The sequence below is a fragment of the Myxocyprinus asiaticus genome, chromosome 12 (genome assembly GCF_019703515.2).
Source record: "Myxocyprinus asiaticus isolate MX2 ecotype Aquarium Trade chromosome 12, UBuf_Myxa_2, whole genome shotgun sequence".
Taxonomy (NCBI): Eukaryota; Metazoa; Chordata; class Actinopteri; order Cypriniformes; family Catostomidae; genus Myxocyprinus; species Myxocyprinus asiaticus.
Window position 1 is genome coordinate 11,450,591 of NC_059355.1, and position 25,937 is coordinate 11,476,527.

Below are 25,937 nucleotides of genomic sequence, written 5' to 3' on the forward strand. Positions count from 1 at the left end.
AGCCATACTGCTCGTTCTGTGCGTGATTTCCTGCAAGACTGTGTTCTGCCATGGACAGCAAAGAGCCCGGATCTCAATCCCATTGAGCACGTCTGGGACCTGTTGGATCGGAGGATGAGGGCTAGGGCCATTCCCCCCAGAAATGTCCGGAAACTTGCAAGTGCCTTGGTGGAAGAGTGGGGTAACATTTCACAGCAAGAACTGGCAAATCTGGTGCAGTCCATGAGGAGGAGATGCACTGCAGTACTTAATGCAGCTGGTGGCCACACCAGATACTGACTGTTACTTTTACTTTTTTTTTTTTTTACAGGGACACATTATTCCATTTCTGTTAGTCACATGTCTGTGAAACTTGTTCAGTTTATGTCTTAGTTGTTGAATATTTATGTTCATACAAATATTTACACATGTTAATTCTGCTGAAAATAAAAGCAGTTGAAAGTGAGAGGACGTTTCTATAGTTTATATAAATGAATATGTGGAAATGGCCATCGTAAGTTCTTTTTCTTGTCCTCTGCAGGCGTTCATCCGCCGCTGTCTGGCTTACAGAAAGGAGGATCGCTTTGACGTCCACCAACTGGGCAGTGACTCGTACCTCCTTCCCCACATGCGGCGATCCAATTCGTCTGGAAACTTGCAGGGCATGCCCGCCAGCCCTGCATCTTCAGGCATCATCTCCTACTGATCTCATTGGCTGATCGATTATGAGTGATGGCTCTAATGAAGATTTCCCTCCCATCACCACCTTTGAGTGGATTCAAAGGGGGAGGGGCTAAGAATCGGCTTGCAAGCAGAAGGACACGCCCACACCAGCCACAGTGACTGCCCTTGTCATCAGGGCAGGAATGGCTGATGTCATTTCCTGTGTGGATCCAGATGTCAGTCAGCGATAGACCCATTTGAAAATGGACATTTGTTTTCTACCCAAGGCATATTGTGGAGTAGATTTGGAATGGTTGGAGGGGATTGACTTTTTCCGTTTTAGCTCCTTGTTGATGTCCTCCCCGAGCTACGCCTCTAGAAAGGGGTGTTTTGTGTAAGTGTGACAATTAGAGGTGATTAATTGTAGTGTGCTTGGAAATAGATGAATGAGTGTTTAAATGTGACACGATGTTGTCTGTGCGTGCCTGTGAATGGATGTTTTACGCCGCAAAGTTATACGTGTAATGGGCACAGAATTACAAAGTGTGTGTGTTACAAAAATGGTGTCTATTTTAGTTCAAAGTAACAGTGTCAATGTGTGTTTAAATGGGCTTAATAATGCCAGGTCACAATTCAAACCAAGATAATAAATGCAATGTATGTTTTGCATAAAGCTTTTAGGACCATTATGTATTTTTTTTTTGCATTCTGCCATTTTTTTTCATGACTATTAAGCACATTTACCACCTTAATTCCCCTGATGCGTTCAAATGTTTTACTTTTTAGTTTTTTGTAAATGTCATTTATTCTCAATGGTGATTTTTTTTTTTTTTTTTTTTTTTTTTTTTTTTGCTTTTATCAACAGAGAGACAGTACAACAATTACATTTTACAATTTAAATATATTTTCCCACGTTAGTGAATTTTTTTTTATCATGGTAATGAAAATTGGGTGGAAAATTTTGCTTAATTGTCATAAAAATGATGACAAAAATATGCTTTAAGCAAAATGTAATTTTGCATTTTAATTAGTTTGATTTTGGAGTGAAATCTGACCTGGACATGTTATTTTAAGAGTAGGAGGATAAATAAAATGTAGGTGGAGATGGAGTTGCGAATGAACTCAATAGCCCTCCTATAAAATGTTAAAAAAATTTATGAGTACATTTATGAATCCAACCTGTGCTGGGTTTCTTATACACAGTTCTTTGTAGCTTTTTTTTTAATTTTTTATTTTTTGGTCTGACACAATGTCACAGCTACATGATGTTGCTTTTAGACAGCTAGTCTTTTTTTGTTTACATCTATAGTATAATTAAATTAAGAATCAGACCAAATAAACATTTAATTTGCCAGGAAATCACAGCATGGAAAAACTACATTTTGTTGAATGAAGTGTGTTGTGAGCCCGTGTGTGTGAGATGTGATTCACGGAACAGACGGAAGGTGGGCCGGACCCCACCCATGATAATTTAACCCCTTAATGCCCAGACCCCGTGCTGTCGTGTTGTTTAGCAATCCTTGCTGATCCCAGAGCCCAAGTCAGCTCAGCCACTCCGGACTGTACCGTGATCAGACTGTCCAAGCTTCCAGAGTCCGTTTTCAGGGGAAGAGTCTCTGCTTTTGTTGTTCCCTCTCTCCAAATACTCTTTAAACCCCAGATACATGGTGATCTGTCTTTAAAGTGCTGCTGCGATTGTAGAGAATGTAGCCAAAAGAGAAATAAACATTTTGAAAGTACTGATACATTTGCATTTTCTTGTGTGTGTACACTTGGGGTGACTTTGTCAACATGGTTTTGTGCTATCAATTTTTATTAGTGGAAACTTTGCTTGCCCCCTGGTGGACAGGGGTCTGAAATTGCATTACACCTATTTAGGGAGCATTCAGCATTTATTTTTCCTTACAATGAAAGTGATTGGAGACTGGGGATAAGATTCTGCCTAAGTTGTACAGTTTTGGAGAAGTTTCTATGAAACTGTAGCTTTCGAAGCTACTTATAACTTACAGACTACTGTCAAGTTTACTTTTTAAAAAAGAAGTTACTAGTAGTTAGCTACACAAGTAACTATCAAAAAGTAGCCTACTACAGATAGCTGTTTAAATAAGTGCAAATTGTTAAATGTAGAATAATCAGATTGTTATTCAAGTAGAGTAACACTAAAGGGGTAGTTCACCCAAAAATGTAAATTCTCTCATTATTTACTCACCCTCATGCCATCCCAGATGTGTATGACTCATCTTCTGAACACAAATGAAGATTTTTAGAAGAATATGTCAGCTCTGTTGGTCCATACAATGCAAGTGAATCGATGCCAACATTTTGAAGCTCCAAAATCCACATAAGGGTGTCATAAAAGCACTCCAGAAGACTTCAGTGGATAAATCCTTGATCTTCATTTTTCCTTCACTTTCTCCTGTTTTTGGTGATCCACATTCTTCATGCATATCACCCAATACTGGGTAGGGAGGGGAATTTATGATAAAACATACTTAAATATTGATCTGTTTCTCACCCACACCTATCATATCACGTCGGAACACATGGATTTAACCACTGGACTCGAATGGATTGCTTTTATGCTCCCTTTATGTGGATTTTGAAACTTCATAATTTTGGCGCTTGCATTGTATGGATCAACAGAGCTGAGATATTCTTCTAAAAATCTTTGTGTTCAAAGTCAGTCATACACATCTGGGATGCTAGGAGGGTGAGTAAATCATGAGAGAATTTCATTTTTGGGTGAACTATCCCTTCAAATTGAACGTATACATTTATACTGAATATAAACTAATAAAATTAGAGAACAACCTATTTCAAATAACTAACGTTAAAATGTTTTGTTATAAACCGCAGCAATTAACTAAAAATTTTGCTTCAAAAAAGAAGGCCCTTTTAAAGGGATAGTTCACACAAAAATTTAAATTCTCTCATCTCATTCACCCTCATGACATCCCAGATTTGCATGACTTACTTTCTTCTGCTAAACACAAAGATTTTTAGAAGAATATGTCAGCTCTGTTGGTTAATAAAATGCAAGTGAATGGTTGCGAGAACTTTTAAGATCCAAAAAGCAGATAAAGGCAGCATAAAAGTAATCCATACAACTCCCTCGGTTAAATCCATGTCTTCAGAAGTGATATGAAAGATGTGGGTGAGAAACAGATCAATATTTAAGTCCTTTTTTACTATAAATTCTCCTCCCTGCCCTGTAGGTGGCGATATGCACAAAGAATGCGAATCGCCAAAAACAAAAGAATGTGAAAGTGGAGATTTATAGTAAAGGACTTAAATATTGTTCACCCACGCCTATCATACAGCTTCTGAAGACATGGATTAAACCTCTGAAGTTGAATGGATTGCTTTTATGCTGTCTTTATGTGCTTTTTGGAGCTTTTACTTGCATTGTATGGACCTACAGAGCTGATATATAAAAATATAAATCTTCCTTTGTGTTCCGAATAAGAAAGAAAGTCATACACATCTGGAATGGCATCGGGGTGAGTAAACAGACCTTATTCACGCTAAAGCCATTTATTATAGCCAAGATTTTTAATGGGAATGACAATGAGGCTGTGAGTGATAGACATGCAGTCTCTTCAGTGGGCTGTGCTGCAGTTTGAAGTGTTTTTGGATCATTCCGCGGACAAAACAGTGATAAAATATCTGTCCAAGAACATTCATTATACAAAGAACTCCGGACAACACGAGTTGTGGAAAATCAGATGTGATCTAGCAGCTTTATACCGTTCGTGCCATTGAAGAGATAAGTCTATCCCTCACAGCCTCGTTGTTATACCCATTAAAAAACAAATACGGCACTAGTGTGAATAAGGCCTATAACGACAATTTTCCTTTTTGGGTGAACTATTCCTTTAAGGCTTTAAAGATAAAAGAGCCAATCTCCTTTCAGATACAGACATCGCCTCTTAGGTGACTTAAAAAAAACAGCATGCGCATCAGCGTGAACTGAGCAAGGGGCACAATTTATAATACTGTTGTGGTCAGAATTAACTGCTGAATTGAAATATATTCTTCGAATGTAATCTTGACCAACCATTTTGGAGATAGAGTTCTTTCCCAATTCAAGTAGATAATAGCTTTCCTTTTATGCCACTTGTATCCATAGAAAATAGCTACCCGGGAGCGTTCCAAAGATGTCCGTCGAGTGTAGTGGTCAACTGATATGGGTTTTTAATGGCCTATGCCAATATGATATTTCGATATATAAGTACCGATAAACAAAATACAATAATAAAAAAAATCAAATCATATGTACACAGAATTTCTAAAGTGAAACAAACGCTTATTTTAGCAACAATTACTAAAATCTTAAAACAGACACAAGGTAAAGTTTACACTTCTGTTTATCGGCCAATTGAAAAGTCACAATATGGCCAAATGTTGGTCTATCACTTGTCGAGTGGACTGACTTGCCTTAAAAGCGCCTTTATTACACAGTAACTCGTCTGTTTTTTTCCATATGTCCCCTTTAAATGGAGATTTCAGTGACATAGGAGGCATTCGTAGTGTCAAACTGGGTAGTTTATTGCTCGCGTATGTTTGAATAAGAGATTCCCTTATAATCTTCAAACTGCACAAGCACACGTGTATTTCTGTACGTTAACAGCACTATCTTACTGACGGTGTGCGAGCGAGAGAAAGAGGCCCAGTCTGATGTATACAGGATGTTCTGAGAAAATAAGAGCAATGAACATGTTGCAAAGAAAGAACAAACATTACATAGTAAAATCACATAGCAATTTGTAATTACAGGGAATGCTATACTAACATTTGAAAGTTGCTCACAGGATATACAGAAAGAAAAAGCTCGAGAAAGCACAGACTCTGAAGAGAGCAAACTAGACATACATACTCGTCATCACCTACAGTCATTCTTGCTTTTTTTTTGTACATTTATTTTAATATTTTAATTTCAAATCTGTCCATCACTCCCTCATCTCTGGCGTCTCTCAACAGAACTTAATGTGTGTGTTTGCACACTGGAATCTTTTTTGTACTGAATAAATACATTAGATACAGGAGGACGTTCCCTGGCCGCGGTCTGATCGCTATGAGGACTCTGTGGCCGCCTGTGCATTCCTCGTTTCTGCGGCAACGGACATCTCTGAGGGCGTGCCTTTGACTGCAGGGGTGGCCGTGGCATCCAATATTAGTGCTGGAGTCTGCTGGGTCATTAAGGAGATGGGTGGTACCAGATCAGAGGGGGCCAAGGTGGAGGATAGCGTTACCCCTGGCATGCTGGGCAGTGTGGAGGGGTGAATGGTGGGCATGGGCAGAGGAGAAATGCCAGGCAGGTTCAGAGGAGGAAGGGAGGTGAGAGGGGGCAAACCTAAAGAGAGAAACAAAAAATACTCTGCACAATGGAGAATATACAGTATTTATCAATGGCTATTGCTGCTTAGTAGCAAGAAAACTAGCTTTCTATGAACACTCAAACTGTACATTCATTATCTGAATGCGTTTTTCCCACAACTTCCATTATGTATCAACTATATCAAATAGGGCTGGGCGATGTACAAACTTTACGGAGCCATGTTTTATGCGTCGAAAGTTTAACCCTTTAATGACAGCCAAGAGTGTCCTGAACTTAGATCAGTCATTTTAAATTCATTTGAATTATAGCGTATAGCGAAGTCCTCGCATGAGGACGTGGGGGTCACACAAGGTTAAAATAAAAAGTGTTATTTTATTCTGTCAAAATGACTGACAGTATTTTGGAATTATTCATCAATGTACATAATGAAAAGTTTTTGCTTAACTCAACCTCTGGTTTCAACCACTTTCTGTAAGAAAATGAGTAAAAGCTTGCTAAAGGGATATTTCATCCAAAAATAACAATTCTCTCATGATTTACTCACCCTCCTGGTATCCCAGATGTCTATGACTTTCTTTCTTCTGCAGAACACAAATTAAGATCTTTAAAAGAATATTTCAGCTCTGTAGGTCCTCAAAATGCAAGTGAATGGGTGCCAACATTTTAAAGCTCCAAAATCCACATAAGGGAGCATAAAAGTAATCCATTTGGCTCCAGTTTCTTAATCCATATGATAGGTGTGGGTGGGAAAAAGATCAATATTTAAGTAATTGTTAATCATAAATTCTCCTCTCTGCCCATTAGGTGGCAATATGCATTAAGACTGTGAATCACCAAATACACAAGAAGAATGTGAAAGTGAAACTGAAGTAGAGAATGATTGAGCAGGGAGGAGAATTTTTAGTGAAAAAATAAATAATTGACAAATATTGATCTTTTTCTCACCCACACCTATCATATCACTTCAGAAGACTTTGATTTAACCACAGGAGTCATCTGGAGTACTTTTATGTTGTTCTTATGTAGATTTTGGAGCTTAAAAATGTTGGCATCCATTCACTTTTGCATTGTATGGACCAACAGAGCTGAGAAATTCTTCTAAAAATCTTCCTTTGTGTTCAGCAGATGAAAGAAAGTCACACATCTGGGATGGCAGTAAATGACAAGAATTTTAATTTTTGGGTGAACTATCCCTTTAATAAAAAGCTGTGTCCTGTGGTGTGGAAATGACTTTGTTACACCCCTTAATTACCATTGCTAAAAATGTGTATATCGTGATGTATATCGAAATCTATTTTTTTTCTTGTATTTCCCACCCCTAATTTCAGATAAACCTGCCACTAAGTGCCACGTAAAAACCAAAGGAATGAGTTGCTTTACATATTGGTCAGACCAGTGTGATTAACGAATAATGAAAATGAATGCAAGAACACGTCCTGTGAGACTTGGACACATTGACGAACTCGAGACAAAACAGACTGCAGTCAACTATAGCCTTTTTCAATGATATGAGGATAAAACAAACAATATATTAAGTTCTTAAACCACTTTTTGTGTTGTCTAATCAATGCTTTATTCATCTGCCACAATAATGCAATTTATTTCAAACTGAATTTCAATCCGTATTATATATTTATTAAAGGCCCTACATAGTATATTTATACATAAATTATTATTCATTTTTTATATTAATTATCTTTATTTGGGGGGCCTTTCTCAGCAAACAATAATCTATGCAATTAACTGGATTAATTAATCAGCGTGCCCTATAATTAATTTGATTAAAAATGAATCAAATAGCAGCCCTAACATATACCGATCAGCCACAACATTAAAACCTCCTGCCTAATATCGTGTAGGTCCCCCTCGTGCCGCCAAAACAGCCCTGACCCATCGTGGCATAGAATCCACAAGACCTCTGAAGGTGTCCTGTGGTATCTGACAGCAAGACGTTAGCAGCAGATCCTTTAAGTCCTGTAAGTTGTGAGTTGGGGCCTCAATGGATCTGACTTGTTGGTCCAGCACATCCAATAGATGCTCAATCAGATTGAGATCTGGGGAATTTGGAGGCCAAGTCAACACTTGAACTCTTCATGTTCCTCAAACCATTCCTGAATAATTTTTGCAGTGTGCCAGGGCGCATTATCCTGCTGAAAGAGGCCACTGCCATCAGAGAATACCATTGCCAGGAAGGGGTGTACGTGGTCTGCAACAATCTTTAGGTAGGTGGTTTGTGTCAAAGAAACATCCACATGAATGCCAGGACCCAAGGTTTTCCAGCAGAACATTGCCCAGAGCATCACACTGCCTCTGCTGGCCTGCCTTCTTCCCATAGTGCATCCTGCTACCATCTCTTCCCCAGGTAAACGACACGCATGCATCTGGCTGTCCACATGATCTAAAAGAAAACATGATTCATCAGACTAGTCCACCTTCTTCCATTGCTCCATGGTCCAGTTCTGACTCTTACGTGCCCATTGTAGGCGCTTTAGGTGGAGGACAGGGGTCAGCACTCTGACCGATCTGCGGCTGCGCAGCCCCATACGTAGCAAGCTGCGATGCACTATGTGTTCTGACACCTTTCTATCATGGCCAGCATTAAGTTTTTCAGAAATTTGTGCTACAGTAGCTCTTCTGTGGGATCAGGCTAGCCTTCGCTCCCCACATGCTTCGAGCCTTGGGCGCCCATGACTCTTTTGCCCGTTCACCGGTTATCCTTCCTTGGACCACTTTTGGTAGGTACTAACCACTGCATACCAGGAACACCCCACAAGACCTGCCGTTTTGGAGATGCTCTGACCCAGTCGTCTAGACATCACAATTTGGCCCTTGTCAAAGTCGCTCAGATCCTTACACTTGCCCATTTTTCCGGCTTCCAACACATGAAATTCAAGAACTTAATGTTCACTTGCTGCCTAATATATCCCACCCCTTGGCAGGTGACATTGTAACAAGATAATTGATGTTATTCACTTCACCTGTCAGTGGTTTTAATGTTGTGGCTGATCAGTGTATATACATTCAGAAAGTATTCAGACCCCTTCATTTTTTTCACATTTTGTTATGTTGCAGCCTTATGCTAAAATGCTTTAAATTATTTTTTCACATCAATACCCCATAATGAAAAAAAGCAAAAAAACTGATTTTTCATAACTTTGCAAATTTATTAAAAAGAAAAACTGAAATATCACATTGACATAAGTATTCAGACCCTTAACTCAGTACTTAGTTGAGGTACCTTTGGCAGTGATTACAGCCTCAAGTCTTTTTGGGTATATGATATGACAAGCTTTGCACACCTGGATTTGGGGATTTTCTGCCATTCTTCTCTGCTGATCCTCTCAAGCTCTTTCAGTTTGATGGGGACTGTTGGTGGACAGCCATTTTCAGGTCTCTCCAGAGATGTTAGATCGGGTTCAAGTCCGGGTTCTGGTTGGGCCACTCAAGGACATTCACAGAGTGTACTTAGGGTCATTTTCCTGTTGGAAGGTGAACCTTTGGCCCAGTCTGAGGTCCTGAGCGCTCTGGACCAGGTTTTCATTAAGGATATCTCTGTATTTTGCTCTGTTAAGCTTTCCTTCAACCCTGACCAGTCCCCCAGTCCCTGCCACTGAAAAACACCCCCACAGCATGATACTACTACCACCATGCTTCACCGTTGGGATGGTATTGCGCAGGTGATGAGCGGTGCCTGGTTTCCTCCAGACATGAAGCATGGAATTGAGGCTAAACAATCTTCGTTTCATCAGACCAGAGAATCTCGCTTCTCACAGTCTGAGAGTCCTTTAAGTGCTTTTTTGCATGTCTTGCACTGAGAAGCTTCCGTCTGGCCACTCTGTCATAAAGCCCAGGTTGGTGGTGTTGCAGTGATAGTTATCCTTCTGCAAGTTTCTCCCATCTCCACACAACCAGGACTGTTCCTAGAGCTGGCTGCCCGGCCAAAGTGAGCAATCGGGGGAGAAGGGCCTTGATAAGAGAGGTGACCAAGAACTCAATGGTCACTCTGGTTGAGCTCCAGAGATCATGTGTGGAGATGGGAGAAACATGCAGAATGACAACCATCACTGCATCACTCCACCGATCTGGGCTTTATGGCGGAGTGGCCAGACGGAAGCTTCTCCTCAGTGCAAGACACATAAAAGCCCGCTTGGAATTTGCAAAAAAGCACCTAAAGGAGTGTGAGAAACAAGATTCTCTGGTCTGATGAAACGAAGATTGAATGGTTTGGCCTCAATTCCAAGCATCATGTCTGGAGGAAACCAGGAATCGCTCATCACCTGTGCAATACCATCCCGACGGTGAAGCATGGTGGTGGTAGCATCATGCTGTGGGGGTGGTTTTCAGCAGCAGGGACTGGGGGACTGGTCAGGGACGAAGGAAAGCTGAACGCAGCAAAATACAGAGATATCCTTATTGAAAACCTGGTCCAGAGCACTTAGGACCTCAAACAGTGCCTAAGGTTCACCTTCCAACAGGACCTTCCAACATGACCCTAACATACAGCCAAGACAACACAAGAGTGGCTAAGGGATAACTCTGTGAATGTCCTTGAGTGGCCCAGCCAGAGCCCGGACTTGAACCAAATCAAACATCTCAGGAGAGACTTGAAAATGGCTGTCCACCGATGGTCCCCATCAAACCTGAGAAGTGCTTGAGAGGATCTGCAGAGAAGAAATGGCAGAAAATCCCCAAATCCAGGTGTGCAAAGCTTGTCGCATCATACCTAAAAAGACTTGAGGCTAGAATCGCTGCCAAAGGTACTTCAACTAAGTACCAAGTTAAGGGTCTGAATACTTGTGTCAATGTGATATTTCAGTTTTTACTTTTTAATACATTTGCAAAGTTATCAAAAATCTGGGTTATGCTTTGTCTTTATGGGGTATTGAGTGTAGATGTGAAAAAAAATATATTTAAAGCATTCTGCAATATGTGAAAAAAAAATTAAGGAGTCTTTCTGAATACTTTCTGAATGCACTGTGTGTGTGTGTGTGTGTGCATATATATATCTCATAATAACCCTGACCATAATAACCCCGTGTTTTATGTTTTTCCTGTCAGTATAGGTGTGGCCAGAATAAGCTGCAAAGTGGACCAAACTTGGTGTTGATAGCCAAAAGTCTGGCTTTGTGGGAGTATAAAACACACTAAGTTAGTGTGTGTTTGTGTATACCTGATGTGGTGGGAGGCAACCCACTGATTCCAGCTAACGTTACAGCACTAAAATCTGGCAATGGTATATTGAGGTTCGGTAGGTTAGGCAGGTTTGGTAGGGGAGGGAGGCCAGACGGTAAAGGCATCAAACCTGGAGAAAAAAAAATAAAAAATAGATAAACATAATTTACCTACAAAATATTCACATTTTGAACCACAGTGAAATACCACAAAATGGGGCCGTTCACATGGAACATGTTTTTGCATTCATCTGCACTATTCTCCAAGAGTTCTACCATGGACACATGCGCTAGGCTTTGACCATTGCGGTGCAGTTTTTTTTCAGCGTTTAGATGCAGTGTCAAGTTAAAAAGAACTTAACATTTTAAAAACATCTAGCTTTTTTTAGTGCAAGAATGTGTTCCTTCTGAGCACCCCCAAACACTGCTGAGGACAGATCACAAATATTTTTTAAAGCTTTTATTTAACAGTAATAGAGGACAGGTGTTTGTTTTTTACCTGGTAGGGTGGTGGAGGCGTTGACAGAGGGAAGGGAACCCAACCCTTGGGTCATATGAGTGGGCAACGGGGGGACTGTGGGAACACCTGATCAGAAACAAAGACAATTATCATTAGGGCCCTATGATTTCCATGATGATAATAAAAATAAAAAAATAAAAAATAAAAAAAAACTGTCAAGTATCATCAACCTCATTTGAACAGCATAGTTCTAAAGCAACAGAGCATAGAATGGCATCCAAATCAGCCAAGTGAAGAAAGATATAACCGTGAAAGACGAACCGCCCGTGGCTCATGGTGAAGTTAGCATGCCGGCCTACTTGAGGAACACAGTGCCATTCTCTCTGCCAACTTTTTCTCCCCTTTTTTCTCCCCAATTTCAAATGCCCAATTCCCAATGCGCTCCAAGTCCTCGTGGTGGCGTAGTGACTCGCCACAATCTGGGTGGCGAAGGACGAATCTCAGTTGCCTCCACGTCTGAGACCATCAATCCGCGCATCTTATCACGTGGCTTATTGAGCGCGTTACTGCGGAGACGTAGCGCGTGTGGAGGCCCATGCTATTCTCCGCGGCATCCACGCACAACTCACCACGTGCCCCACCGAGAACGAGAACCACATTATAGCGACCACGAGGAGGTTACCCCATGTGACTCTACCCTCCCTAGCAACTGGGCCAATTTGGTTACTTAGGAGACCTGGCTGGAGGCGCTGAGAGCAAATTAGTAGAGAGGGGGGCATTAGGTTACAAATGGGGGGAGTTTATCAGTCAGTATAATCAAATCTATCGTCCAATTCATCTTTGCTTTAAAACGTTTATCTAGACGAAGTATATCAGTTGGTTCTCAATTATACGGGTTGGTACGCATTTGTACCAAGGTTCATCTGATTTTGATCTAGCGACGCATCTGAAAAATCAGTATTAGCAGCGTCAAATACACAGGTGGAGGCACAACTTCAGCTAATGCACCTGTATGGCTCTGTAGATGGATATGGCTCAATGGACAGAGCAGCGCGAGCGCAAAGCTCTTAAAGCTCAAGCTCTTAAACTCACAGCTTTGTGAAAATCAGTGAGAAGCAAGGTGCGAGAAATGGAAACCATTTGAATTCGGCACAGAATTCTACATCACCACCCTTGAATTTACTATAGTAACACTAACTGTTCTTCAGGCAGAAATAGATTGATAATAAACATTATCATATCACTACTTCAGCTCTATTAAATTTGTCATAGGTTACATTAGGGGGATGAGGGAATATAAAATATTTTAGTTACAACTTATATTTATATTTTGTATTTATTGTTTTTACGTGTGTTTAAAGTAGGTCTACTGTTTATAATTACAAAAATGCCATAGTTTGTTTTATAGAAATCATGTTACATCTAACCATGGTAGTGAAGAAGATCCATGCTTCCATGTGTTTACTATGGTCTTGTTACAAATACCACTGTTAAAAATTTAAAAATAAATAAGTTTCAAAAAGGCAAATGTAAAATATATTAACAATATCACTTTTATTATTAGTTTCTGTCTATACATTTTCATTTCATAGGCTCCAGATATGGCCCTCCATCTGCTTGAATTCAAGAAATGCAAGGTTTGGTCTCACATTCATGACACGAAGTTGCATTGAGCAAATTACATTATTATAACACAAATATTGAATTTTGTGGGGGTTTTTCTCGGTACAACAAAGTCTCCGCTTTCAAATTATGTCACATACTCTGTATAAAAGCATACTCTGATGGTGACATGGATGGCCACCTCGGTGTGGAGCTCTCCAGTTCTTTTGCTGTTTTTGTTTGATTGTCCTGTGTTTAGTACTTTTCAATCAGTTTCACCAGCGACGAACTGTTAAGTATTTGGCAGCAAACACCAGATAATCTTTTACTGGTATTTGATTATTCAGACATTTTGCTGGACATTTTAATCGGAGGAGCTGCGGTGCTGTACAAGTGCGCTAAAAGACACAAATGAGGGAAGCGAGCCAGCGTGCTGGTCAAACTGCTTCAACACGGCTTCCAAACCACGCTGCCAAGCATACATCTAGCAAATCTCCGCTCTCTTCCTAATAAAATGGACAAATTACTTCTCCTAACCTGTACAAATAAGGACTTTGCTAACTCTGCTGCTCTGTGCTTCACAGAGTGAAGTGAGTGAAACCATTCCAGACAGCTTGTTACATCTGCTGGGCTTTCAGCTGTTTAGAGTGGATTGCATTGTGTAGTTATCGGGGAAAACGAGAGGCAGTGGAACATGCTTTTACATCAATGCATGTTGGTGTACAGATGTAACAGCATTGAAGAAGATGTGCTGCCCTAATTTAGAAGTGCTCTTCCTCAACTATAAGCCTTTCTACTCACGGCAGATTTTTCCTAGTTTATTCTGGTGAATGTTTATACTCCTCCACAAGCGTATGTGTGCGCAGCGCTGCAACAACTGGCTGATCAGATCACAGACATGGAGCAACAACACCCGGACTCACTTATTATTATTCTAATGGATTTTAACAAAGCAAACTTCACACATGAACCTCCCAAATACAAACAGCACATTAAATGTCCATCCAGAGGCAGAAATATACTGGATCACTGTTACACTACATTACAGGATGCATACTGCTCCCTAGAGCAGTTTTGGGACTATCTGAACACTGTCTGGTTCATCAACTTCCAATCTACAGGCAGAAACTAAAATCAGCTAAACCTGTAGTTAAGACTGTAAAGAGATGGACCAATGAAGCGGAGCTGGAACTACAAGCCTGCTTTGACTGCACTGACTGGAGTGATTTTGAAGCTGCAGACACCAATCTGGACAAGCTCACAGATACTGTGACATCATATATCAGTTTCTGTGAGGACATGTGCATTCCTACAAGGACTTATTTAACATACAACAATGACAAACCATGGTTTACAGCAAAACTCAGGCAGCTTCGTCAAGCTAAAGAGGATGCTTACAGAAGTGGGGATAAAATCTTGTTTAATCAGGCCAAAAACACACTGACAAAGGAGATTAGAGCGGCTAAAAGAAGCTACTCTGAGAAGCACGTTTTCAGCTAGCGACCCTGCATCAGTGTGGAGAGGCCTGAAAGACGTTATCAATTAGAAGACACCACCCCCCAACACTGTAGGGAATCTTCAACACATCACTGGAGCAGTGTGAAGTTCCCAGCTGCTTCAAAAGCTCCACCATCATCCCTGTCCCAAAGAAACCCAAGATTGCAGGACTAAATGACTACAGACCCTTCACCCTGATGTCTGTGATCACGAAGTCATTTGAGAAACTGGTGTTGGCCCACCTGAAGGACATCACTGGATCCTATCTGGATCCCCTGCAGTTTGTCAATTGAGCTAACAGGTCTGTGGATGATGCTGGCAATATGGGACTGCATTACATACTGCAACATCTAGACAGCCCAGGGACTTATGCAAGGATCCTATTTGTGGACTTCAGTTTGGCTTTCAACACCATTATCCCTGCTCTCCTATGGAATAAATTAACCCAGCTCTCAGTCCCCACCTTTATCTGTCAGTAGATCACCAGCTTTCTGACAGACAGGCAGAAGTTAGTGAGATTGGGGAAAGACCCCTCTGTCAAGCTCCTGAAGTTTGCAGATGACACCACAGTCATCGGCTTCATCCAAGATGACGACAAGTCTACATACAGAAGGGAGGTAGAACGGCTGGCTCACTGGTGCAGTCAAAACAACCTGGAGCTGAACACACTCAAAACAGTGGAGATGATAGTGGACTTTAGGAGGAACACCCCAACATTAACCCCGCTCATTATTCTAAACAGCACTGTGACAGCAGTGGAGTCATTCAGGTTCCTGAGCACTACCATCTCACAGGACCTAAAGTGGGAGACCCACACTGACTCCACTGTGAAGGCAGCTCAGCAGAGGTTGTACTTCCTTCGCCAGCTGAGGCAGTTCAACCTGCCACAGGCGCTGCTGATCCAGTTCTCCTCAGCAGTCATTGAGTCTGTCCTCTGCTCTTCAATAACTGTCTGGTTTGGTTCAGCAACACTACCTTTTTGAACTGTTGCCCTCTGGCCAGCCCAACAGAGCTCTGAACACCAGAACAGTCAGGCACAAGATCAGTTTATTCCCTCAGGCCATTCACCTTATGAACAGTTAAAACTGCCCCCAATACTCTCCATTGTGGCAATACAATCATGTGTATATTCAACTATTCATTCATATTTATGTTCCAATTATATTTATTTGACGTATCCTACCTCTTCTGTTCAATACATTAAATCACCTTGCACATAACTCTATATCTGTATAAAACATATCTGAACAACATATTGCCCTTCTGTAGCTTCCTCTATATATTAATCTGTTGTATCTTTCACCATTCTTTTTTATTCTTATTTCACTGTTTACGTATATACACCGGCAGCCAAAAGTTTGGAATAATATACAGATTTTGCTGTTTGGAAGGAAATTGGTACTTTAATTCACAAAAGTGGCATTCAACTGATCACAATGTATAGTCAGGACATTACTGATGTAAAAAAACAGCACCATCACTATTTGAAAAAAGTCATTTTTGATCAAATCTAGACAGGCCCCATTTCCAGCAGCCATCACTCCAACACCTTATCCTTGAGTAATCATGCTAAATTGCTAATTTGGAACTAGAAAATCACTTGCTATTATATCAAACACTACTAAAAGCTATTTGGTTCATTAAATGCAGCTTAACATAGTCTTTGTTTTTAAGTTGCCACAGTATGCAATAGACTGGCATGTCTTAAGGTCAATTTTAGGTCAAAAATGGCAACAAATTGAAATTGCCAAAAAACTGAAGATTTCATATAAAGGTGTACACTCAGGCTTCAAAGACAAAGGACAACTGGCTCTAACAAGGACAGAAAGAGATGTGGAAGGCCCAGTTACAACCAAACAAGAGGATAAGTACATCAGAGTCTCTAGTTTGAGAAATAGATGCCTCACATGTCCTAACATTACGTGTACTCTGTGTGTATTAATAACAAAGACCAGAGCACTTTATTTGCGCATATCTCATGAGGACTATATATTAATATAATTCAATCATAGCCTTTAGTGGTTTAATAAGCACATTAACCCATATAGTGAATGGCTTTTCCAAAGGTGAGAGAAAAGTGAAGTTATCAAAAACATTCCATCAAAACAGCAAAATAAAAGCTCAAATTAACTAAACGCCTAACACTGAAAAGAAGGGACAGAAATGAATTACTTTTGTATTGTAATATGTCATTCAATGTAGTAGTAGTAATAATAATAATTCAACAGTAATAACATTATATTTATACATTTTCACACAAGCAAGAGTTTCATTACTCCTTTCATTAAAACTGTGATGCTCTACTGTGCAGCACTGTATTTGACCAACAAAAAAAGAAATAAATTCCAATGTTGTGTTTTGGATTGTGCTGTGAGGATCAGTATAGTTGCACTTCATTTGATAAAAATAATGCAATGGTAAGTTGAAAAGTAATTATTCTGCTCTCATATGATTAAAATTCTTTGAATTAATTTGATTTTATCTTAAGATAAAATCAAATTATTAAACTTTAAAACCTGTAATTCATGGAAAATAAAGCAGAAAACACAGAATTTGGGAAAAAATAAAACTAAATTTGGAAAAAAATAAAACTGATTTCATAGGGCCCTATATCATTCACATTCTTGTCCGACAGTTTCTCCATCAAAATATCTTAAGTTATACTTAATGTTGCAGAATTATGGGCTAGGAAAAAAACATTAAGTATAGAATAAAATAGATAGGTAAAGTTTGTCTTGACAAACTTTGATGGTAGCTTAACAATGCCTTGTTTGAAAGTTTAAACTAGTTTTAAAAGTTTGAAATGTATTGGTTATACAGATATTACAGTAAAACAAACAGCCAGCTAGCTAGATAGTCAGACTTTTCACATAGATAGTCAGATAAACAATCAGATAGATAGACATAAATAGAGTGAGAGGGAGCAACTTAAAGCAGATCCAAGGCCTTTTGTGGGTTTGTTTACATTTTAAATTTATTTATTTTTTTATTTGAATTAACAAGCATTCCACTGGCCTGTTCCACTGAACATTGAGTAAACCTATGAAAGTCTATGGGGCTTTTCCTCATCTTTGAACGTCCACTGTATAAAAACTGTAGGTCCGATCAGTTAGAAAAGACTGAGCACACCAAGTCAGATCAGTCTGAAGGTCTGTGCCAAGTTTGGTGGATGTAGCTTGAAAGCACTAGGAGGAGTTAGCGTTAGAATTTTGGTCTTGGTTTAGGGATTTTGAAAAAAAACTCAAAACCAGTTTTGTAGAATAACAGTATGTTGGCTTTGTCAAGCCAACATAACTAGAAATTGTAGGTGAGGCGCATCACCTGTGTGGAGCTCGCTGGGTATTTGAGGTGTGGCAGCGCTGAGTGACAGGCTAGACAGGCTGTCTTCAAGCCCTCCGGGGGCTGGCTGTGACACAGGGGGTGGAATTACTGCGGACAGCTGTACCTAAACAGAAAGATCATTACAGTGAAATATCTGACCAGGCCACAACCTAAAACAAACACACTCTTACCTCTGTGAAGCCATCCTTCAGCGGGCTGGCTGGCTCACTGTGTGTGTGTCCAGGAAAACTAATTTTCTTGCCCTCTTCAAAGGGTCGAGTAGGAATTCTGTGTAGGTAACCGTAGCCAATGCCACAACCGAGACTAAACAGAGAAAAATAATAGTATATATTATATATATATATATATATATTACACACACACACACACACACACACAATACCGGCCAAAAGTTTTGAAACACTTACTCATTCTTTATTATAATTTTTTGCACATTTTAGAATAATAGTTAATCATCAAAACTATGGAATAACATAAATGGAACTATGGGAATTATGTTGTGACTACACAAAATTCAAAATAAATCAAAACTGTGTTATATTTTAGCATCTTCAAAGTAGTCACCCTTTGCTAGAATTTGCAGACATGTACTCTTGACATTTTCTCAACAAACTTCTTGAAGTATCACCCTGGGATGCATTTTAAACAGTATTGAAGGAGTTCCCATCTATGTTGGGCACTTATTGGCAGCTTTTCTTTATTATTTGGTCCAAGTCATCAATTTAAAAAAAAAAATTTTTTTTTTATTAAATTGTAGTTTTATAATGAAATAAATTAATTTGGTGGCACAATGATATTTTTGTCTACAAAACTAATTTCAAACATTTAAGCATACGCCTTCAGATCAAAAGATTTTTAAGATCATGAGAAACATTTCAGTCAAGTGTTTCAAAACTTTTAACCAGTAGTGTGTGTGTGTGTTTATATATATTAGTATTAATATACACTGATCAGCCACAACATTAAAACCACTGACGGGTGAAGTGAATAACACTGATTATCTCATTACAGTGGCACCTGTCAAGGGGTGGAATATATTAGGTAGCAAGTGAACAGTCAGTTCTTGAATTTCATGTGTTAGAAGCAGGAAAAATGGACAAGCGTAAGAATCTGAGCGACTATAACAAGGGCCAAATTGTGATGTCTAGACGACTGGGTCAGAGCATTTCCAAAATGGCAGGTCTTGTGGGGTGTTCCCAGTATGCAGTGGTTAGTACCTACCAAAAGTGGTCCAAGGAAGGACAACCGGTGAACTGGCAACAGGCTCATGATGTGTGTGGGGAGCGAAGGCTAGCCCATCTAGTCCGATCCCACAGAAGAGCGACTGTAGCACAAATTGATGAAAAACTTAATGCTGGCCATGATAGAAAGGTGCCAGAACACATAGTGCATCGCAGCTTACTGCGTATGGGGCTGCGCAGCCGCAGACTTGTCAGAGTGGCCATGCTGACCTGTCCACTGCCGAAAGCGCCTACAATGGGCACGAGTGTCAGAACTGGACCATGGAGCAATGGAAGGTGGCCTGGTCTGATGTTTTCTTTTAGATCATGTGGACGGCTGGGTGCAGGATGCACTATGGGAAGAAGGCAGTCCAGCGGAGGCAGTGTGATGCTCTGGGCAATGTTCTGCTGGGAAATGTTGGGTCCTGGCATTCATGTGGATGTTTATTTGACACGTACCACCTACCTAAAGATTGTTGCAGACCACGTACACCCCTTCATGGTAACGGTATTCCCTGATGGCAGTGGCCTCTTTCAGCAGGATAACGCACCCTGCCACACTGCAAAAACATTTCAGGAATGGTTTGAGGAACATGAAGAGTTCAAGGTGTTGACTTAGCCTCCAAATTCTCCAGATCTCAATCTGATTGAGCATCTATGGGATGTGCTGGACCAACAAGTCCAATCCATGGAGGCCCCACCTCACAACTTACAGGACGTAAAGGATCTGCTGCTAACGTCTTGGTGCCAGATACCACAGGACACCTTCAGTGGTCTTGTGGAGTCCACGCCTCGACGGGTCAGAGCTGTTTTGGCGGCACGAGGGGGACCTACATGATATTAGGCAGGTGGTTTTAATGTGGTGGCTGATCGGTGTATTAGAATATATATACTTAAGAGGAAAATAATAGTCGCCACACACAAGCAGGAACCAGAGAAATTGAGTTTCATACACAAACAAACACAGGTGCACACACACCTGCCCTCTCCACCCCAGGCACTATTTGGCGTAATGACCACTTCTCTGCAGTTATCGGTGTCTGTGTTGTAGACGTAGAGTTTCAGTCCTTTGCCCTCATGGGTTTCTATCAATGAGAATAAGTCTTCTGACTAGAGAGAAAACATATTACACACACAAATAATGAAAACAATTGTTCAGCTCCAAAAAGCAATGCAAAGATTCAGTCACCAGGGGCTGAATTCATGAAACATTCTTAATTAAATTCTTCTTAAAAAATATTTTCAAACACACAAAAATCAGAAGTTTTGTATTCCCAAAAAGACTTCCTAGGAATGTTCTTTATGATTAGCACTTAAAAACATTCTCATGAACATCAACATTTCTTTTTTTCTTCTAATAAATTTCATGAATCCTGCCCCAAGTTGAGTAACATAATTTACACCTCCTTATATTGTTCCAAATCTGACCGACTTCCGTGGAAAGATGTCTTGAGCAATGTACGGACCACCCTTGGCCGTATAATAAAAGGGAAATTATTTCTGAGTCTCAGAAATGACAAAAAAAACGTACCATTAAAGTATCGAACAAGTGGTCCATATGACTTGTGCACTATATTCCAAGTCTTCTGAACCCATTCTATACCTTAATGTGAGGAAAAGAAAGAAGTCTTGATTCACTGAAAATCTTCCTCTACACAGTAGCTCTCAGGTCTCATTGGCATTTGTGTTCAAATTCAAATATGAAGCCTTTAGACATACTGCGCCAAGGTTTGCAATGACAACGGAATAGGTACAATGTGTCTAAAGGTGCCATATTTGAATAAGAGCGACGGTGAGGGCAGAGGGGAATATTTACAGCAAATAATTATTTTTTCAATCTGTGCCTCGCACAAAGCTTTTATATGGCTTCAGATGACTTTGAATATAGCTAGGGCTGCAATTAATGATTATTTTGATAATCCATTAAACTTCATTTAATTTCTTCGATTAATCAGATAAAAACAAAACTGTATATCTTATATTTTATTAACATATAATTTTGTTTTTAAAACAGAAATGATAAAATGCGTAAGGATTTGGTTCGATTTACAGTACTGAATTCACGATTCTACAGTCTCACAAAACTTTGAAAAAAGCCAGAATCATGAAAAGTTACATTTGAAACAATTATTATTATAAATTACTTTTTTTTACTTCATATTTTCTTTACATAGGCATAACAGTTATTTTCTTTTATTATCCAAAAAAGTGTCAAAAGATCCATCAGGGATGGAGTGGGACAAAAAAAATCAGCCCAGTAGAGAGCAATGGCAACACCAGAATAGAAATATAAAAAATTCTGCCCACTGAAAAAAATACGTAATTATGTTAGATATATATGCTGGTACGCAGTCACTGATTACATACATTTTAAGTAGTTAAAATGAATATTGTAAGTTCTAAAATATTATTGTAACTGATTTTTCAAAAATGTGTGTGTTTATCCTGCAGAAAAATCATGTTTGCTACAGTATATATTTACTAATGAAATCAGACATTTCATTTGGCATTATCAGCAGAACTATCAAATATCAGGACCCTTAGTACTATTAGGCATTATATTCAGCATTGTATAAAATGTAATATTGTAAAATCATCTGTAAACGCAGTGAAAATTCACTCTCGGGCTGAAAATAGCATCATTGCTCATTGTATTACATATGCTTGCATGAGGAGGAGAAATGACCTAAAACACTTTAAAAACCGGCACGCCTTGACTGTCACGGTCCCGGTGAGTTCGCCGGTCTGTTTTGGTTGTTTCCCCCTCATGTGTCAACACTGATTGTTCCCATGGGAATGCTGATCATGCCACTAATTTGCATGCTGACAGCACCTGTTCTCTGTTGATTGTCTGCCTACTTAAACCCTTTATTGTTTCATGTTCTTTGCTAGATTGTTGTTGTGTGTTCTAGTAACTCACCTCGCTCTCTCTGCCTCAGTTGGTCCTGTCTTGTGTTTCTGTGTTGGTTGCCAGTCTCTGCCTGTGTGTCTGGAGTGCGGTTACCTTCCAGCCTGCTGCTGCACTTACCGCTGTGCCCACAAGCTCTTCACCGGAGGATTCCTCATGGATCTGCTTTCACACTGCCACGACGCACACACGCCTACGAACACACTCATCGCTTTCCCGCTGCAGTCGGTGCCGGGTCCCTTACTGTTTGCCAGCCCTGCTGTGCTTTTGAGTTCCTGTTATTAATAAATTCTGTGAACTGTTCCTCTGCTCTTGGGTCTCTTGCTTGCCTGCGTGACACTGACCTCTAAGACATCAGCGTGATATCCATAAAAGCTGCACATTTGGTTACATTGAAACTGAAATCGAGGTATGATGTTGCACGGGTTTAATCAAAATGATTGCGCTCCCTTTCTCCATTGCGATCGGTTTGATTGATGTGGATGCGCACTTGCTCGGTGAAGTTTAACGGAGACTCGTTAGTGGTAAAGACAAAAATTTTTGTGAAATACGCGCTTGATTTTGAATTCATAACATGTATACATCATAAAACATAGAAAGAGCGGTAAAATGTAAGTTATACAATGGAGAGAAACAACTCTTTAGCGCATCAAACAACACATTCACTCTTAACATACCTGATGCAGTAACCGGTCCACAATCAACTGCATGCTTATTATGATCTTCTTTGAAGTGTTTAAAAAGTTCTCTCGTGTGCTGGACAACTTGGGTCGTGTTTTTTTTTCTTCGCTTCAACTTGTCTTCGTTGTTTTTCAAATGAGTTTCATCATCCAACACATCTTCCCTCAGCTGTAAAGTGACATCACTGAGGGAGCATCTCCGTGCTCACCGCAAATATCCAACTTATCGATAATGAAATTCGTGTTGATGATTTCCATTATCGATAATTATCAATTTTATTGTTTCGTTGTTGCAACCCTAAATATAGCACACGAGTCATGTGGACTACATTTATTATTACATGGTACACTTTTTTGTCATTTTTGGAGCTCAACAGCACCCATACGTATTACCACTTTCATTACAGGATAAGAACAGCATTTCTGAGTAAACTTTTCCCAAATAGCGTTGATTAGGGTGCAAAGACATATGGAAAGTGTTATGAAAGAAAAATACCTCGTTCATAACAGTATCTGCTCCAATGATGTAGTCAGTGTGTGGTCTTAATCCTGCTAAAGCTGCAGGAGAATTTGGCTCCACTTCCTATAAATCAGACAAATTTATAAAAAACAGGTTGGAAATTAAGCATTCTGGACTGAGCAAAGCCTCCTTTCAAAGCTCGACCGACCAGTCTGTTTAGGAAGAACACACCCGTTTAGAACACCATGAGCGTCTCATTTGCAGAGCAAGATGATAGCATGCAACAGCTATACCCACTGTCTGTTAGAGGCTTGTTTTATGACTAATTCACCATAAGGAGTTCAAAGCACATGTGGTATTTTCATCAAACGCTACCCTACCGTTAAAAAATAAAAAAGTGGTGAAAATGCCAACAATTTTACATTCCACCACAGATTCTCATTGGCTGTCAGTTACTCACCAAAACGTGCCAGACGTTTTCATTGGCTCCCTCAAAGCTGCAAAAGCGGATGCTGACCCCCAGAAGGCCCTGTCCACCCCACATGTTGCTAGGGGTAACAGTGGCTTCCCTCAGCTCGAGCGTCTTGCTGCTGTACACCAGCATCTTTACAGGCTTTTCAACGCTGGCCTTCAGAATATCTTTCAGTGTGTCATTATCCTTGTTCTGAATAATAATAAAAAAAACGTAATGAAAATGCCAGTAAACCGACTAGGTAAGACTGGGCGGTGTTACGGTATACTATATAGCAAACAATGGTAGAAATGTGTTAACCGGCATACACATTGCCATACCATTTATTTATGCGACTAGTAGTGGACAGTACTACTTTACGTTATTTACACATGAGTGTGTCGAAGAAACATGGAGTAATGCAAAATACGGAGTGGATCCCAAGTCAAAATATCATATTATGTTTAGTTTTTTGAGCAACATCACAAAGAATTGTTCAATTGCAAGAAAATGATAATATGTAGAATTTAACTATTAACTGTCCCCCCTTCAATCCGATTCTAAAGCTGGAAATTGAAAAAAATCTTATCTTTGTGTCCAATACTTTTCATTTGTAAAGTATTTTATTCACTGGATATGCCATTGTAATTGTAAGATTTTGTATGACAGCTATGATAAAAAAAAAAATTACTGACTCCTGATTTGATTGAGAGTATCAAGCCTATTTCTCCATCTATTAATTTCTCGCATTTATCACTCAAGAACACTGACTGGGGTTCAACAGATGCTTGGTTCTGATCAATGTGGACCGACCGTGTATCATATGCAATAAACCTACCAGTCTGGTGTTGTTGATGGACACAATGAAGTCAAAGAACGGCTCCAGACCTGCTCTGTGCCCGGGAGAATTCTCCTGCACCTGCATAAGAGAAAGAAACCCCCAGTCAAATCATCACATTCAAATACAACCATCAAACAATCCATTCAAACAAATAACAAGCTTCTGTATACCCACTAGCAAAACTCTAAACTGGCCTATTTGACAAAATAAAGTTAAACCAACAACTGATGCATGAGTAATCAAACTTCAATAGAAGCTGTCATGCATCTATGTTCCCAATTTTTAAAATGACATACTGACCAGTGATCATGCAAAGATTCTGCTAGATCCTACGTGTTTCACGTCGATCATCGTGTTGACACTCAACTGCTTTAGATTAATATGAATTATTATGATTGACGAGAACTGAAAATTTAGTCAAGCATAATTTGCTTAACTATTGTACCCATCAGCCCATCCAACAACATTCACGGATAATTAATGACAATGTAAAATAAATAAAGTTATATTTGTGCATAATTTTAAAAGGGCAACTGTTTGTGGGTGTACACTAAAAAAAACAAACAAACAAACAAAAACAAAAAAGTCAAATGCATCAATGCCATCTTTACGTTTAACCACATTAGCCTGCAGCCACTGCAAGCAGGCCGCACTCACACCCCCGGCCTCGATTTGAAAGCTCCGCCACCGGGGACGCGCTATCTGCCCAATGAGTGAGAGGGTGAGACCGAGACAGACACACTCACTCTGAGAACATGATAGCCCTCCGAACCGCCTCCGGGTATTTCCACACTCTGCGATCCCCCCATGATCCCCCGTGTCACCGGTGAGACTGAGAACGTCGTCCGTTTTATTATTCTCCTCACCAGCCGCTTTTGTGGAACAGACACGTCGGACAGAGAGAGCTTGAGCGAGTTTCCCCGTGATGCGCGCGACGGTTGTGAATGACGTGGCAGTGCTGGAAGAAGGGCTTGTGGTTCTGTGGCGCACAGGTAAGTGCACTGCGGTTCTCTCTGGTTTCAGGCAGTTATTATTTTATTAGACAAGGAAGCATGGATTTATTTGGTCATTTGGTGGTGTACTGCTGGTGAACGATGCGATGTGCAACCTTACATATGTAGAAAAAGTTGTTTGAATGGCAATGATTCAATGAACGTGCAACAAGGTCCATACATGGGCGTGGCTTGTGGGCAGATCCTTTTTTCTAATTGGCCAGGGCTTAAAAATACGTTGGACTTAAATAATAATGATAGTGTTTTAACTTTTCGCTCTACATGGTCTCTTCAGTGGCATTTAAAAGTATTTCAACATCATTGTCCAGGTGT

General features: G+C 40.0%; 2 protein-coding genes across 6 annotated transcripts in view; one reads left to right on the top strand and one right to left on the bottom strand.

Moving 5' to 3' along the window:
• Positions 1–2,387, top strand: part of LOC127448666 (serine/threonine-protein kinase tousled-like 1-B) — a 52,159-nt gene extending 49,772 nt beyond the window's left edge. For 3 of the 4 annotated variants that reach the window (XM_051711377.1, XM_051711378.1, XM_051711379.1), the window contains one exon: positions 521–2,387. In XM_051711377.1, the coding sequence (XP_051567337.1) occupies positions 521–685 (165 nt within the window). In that variant the 3' untranslated portion in view covers positions 686–2,387. The remainder of the gene's footprint in view (positions 1–520) is intronic. The other variant, XM_051711376.1, reaches the window with a different exon arrangement.
• Positions 2,388–5,169: 2,782 nt separating this feature from the next.
• On the bottom strand, positions 5,170–25,735 carry LOC127448678 (Golgi reassembly-stacking protein 2-like). 2 transcript variants are annotated; one of them, XM_051711398.1, is made up of 10 exons: positions 25,359–25,734; positions 24,610–24,690; positions 23,781–23,984; positions 23,357–23,443; positions 20,252–20,382; positions 18,223–18,355; positions 18,032–18,155; positions 11,651–11,737; positions 11,151–11,282; positions 5,170–5,995 (listed from the first exon to the last, which is right to left on the bottom strand). In XM_051711398.1, exons 1-10 carry the CDS (start codon positions 25,419–25,421, stop codon positions 5,715–5,717), a joined length of 1,323 nt encoding a protein of 440 aa, XP_051567358.1. In that variant the 5' UTR covers positions 25,422–25,734; the 3' UTR covers positions 5,170–5,714. The 2 variants fall into 2 exon arrangements, with proteins under 2 accessions (XP_051567358.1, XP_051567360.1); XM_051711400.1 differs by lacking the exon at positions 23,781–23,984 and having other exon boundaries at positions 25,359–25,735.
• Positions 25,736–25,937: the final 202 nt, after the last annotated feature.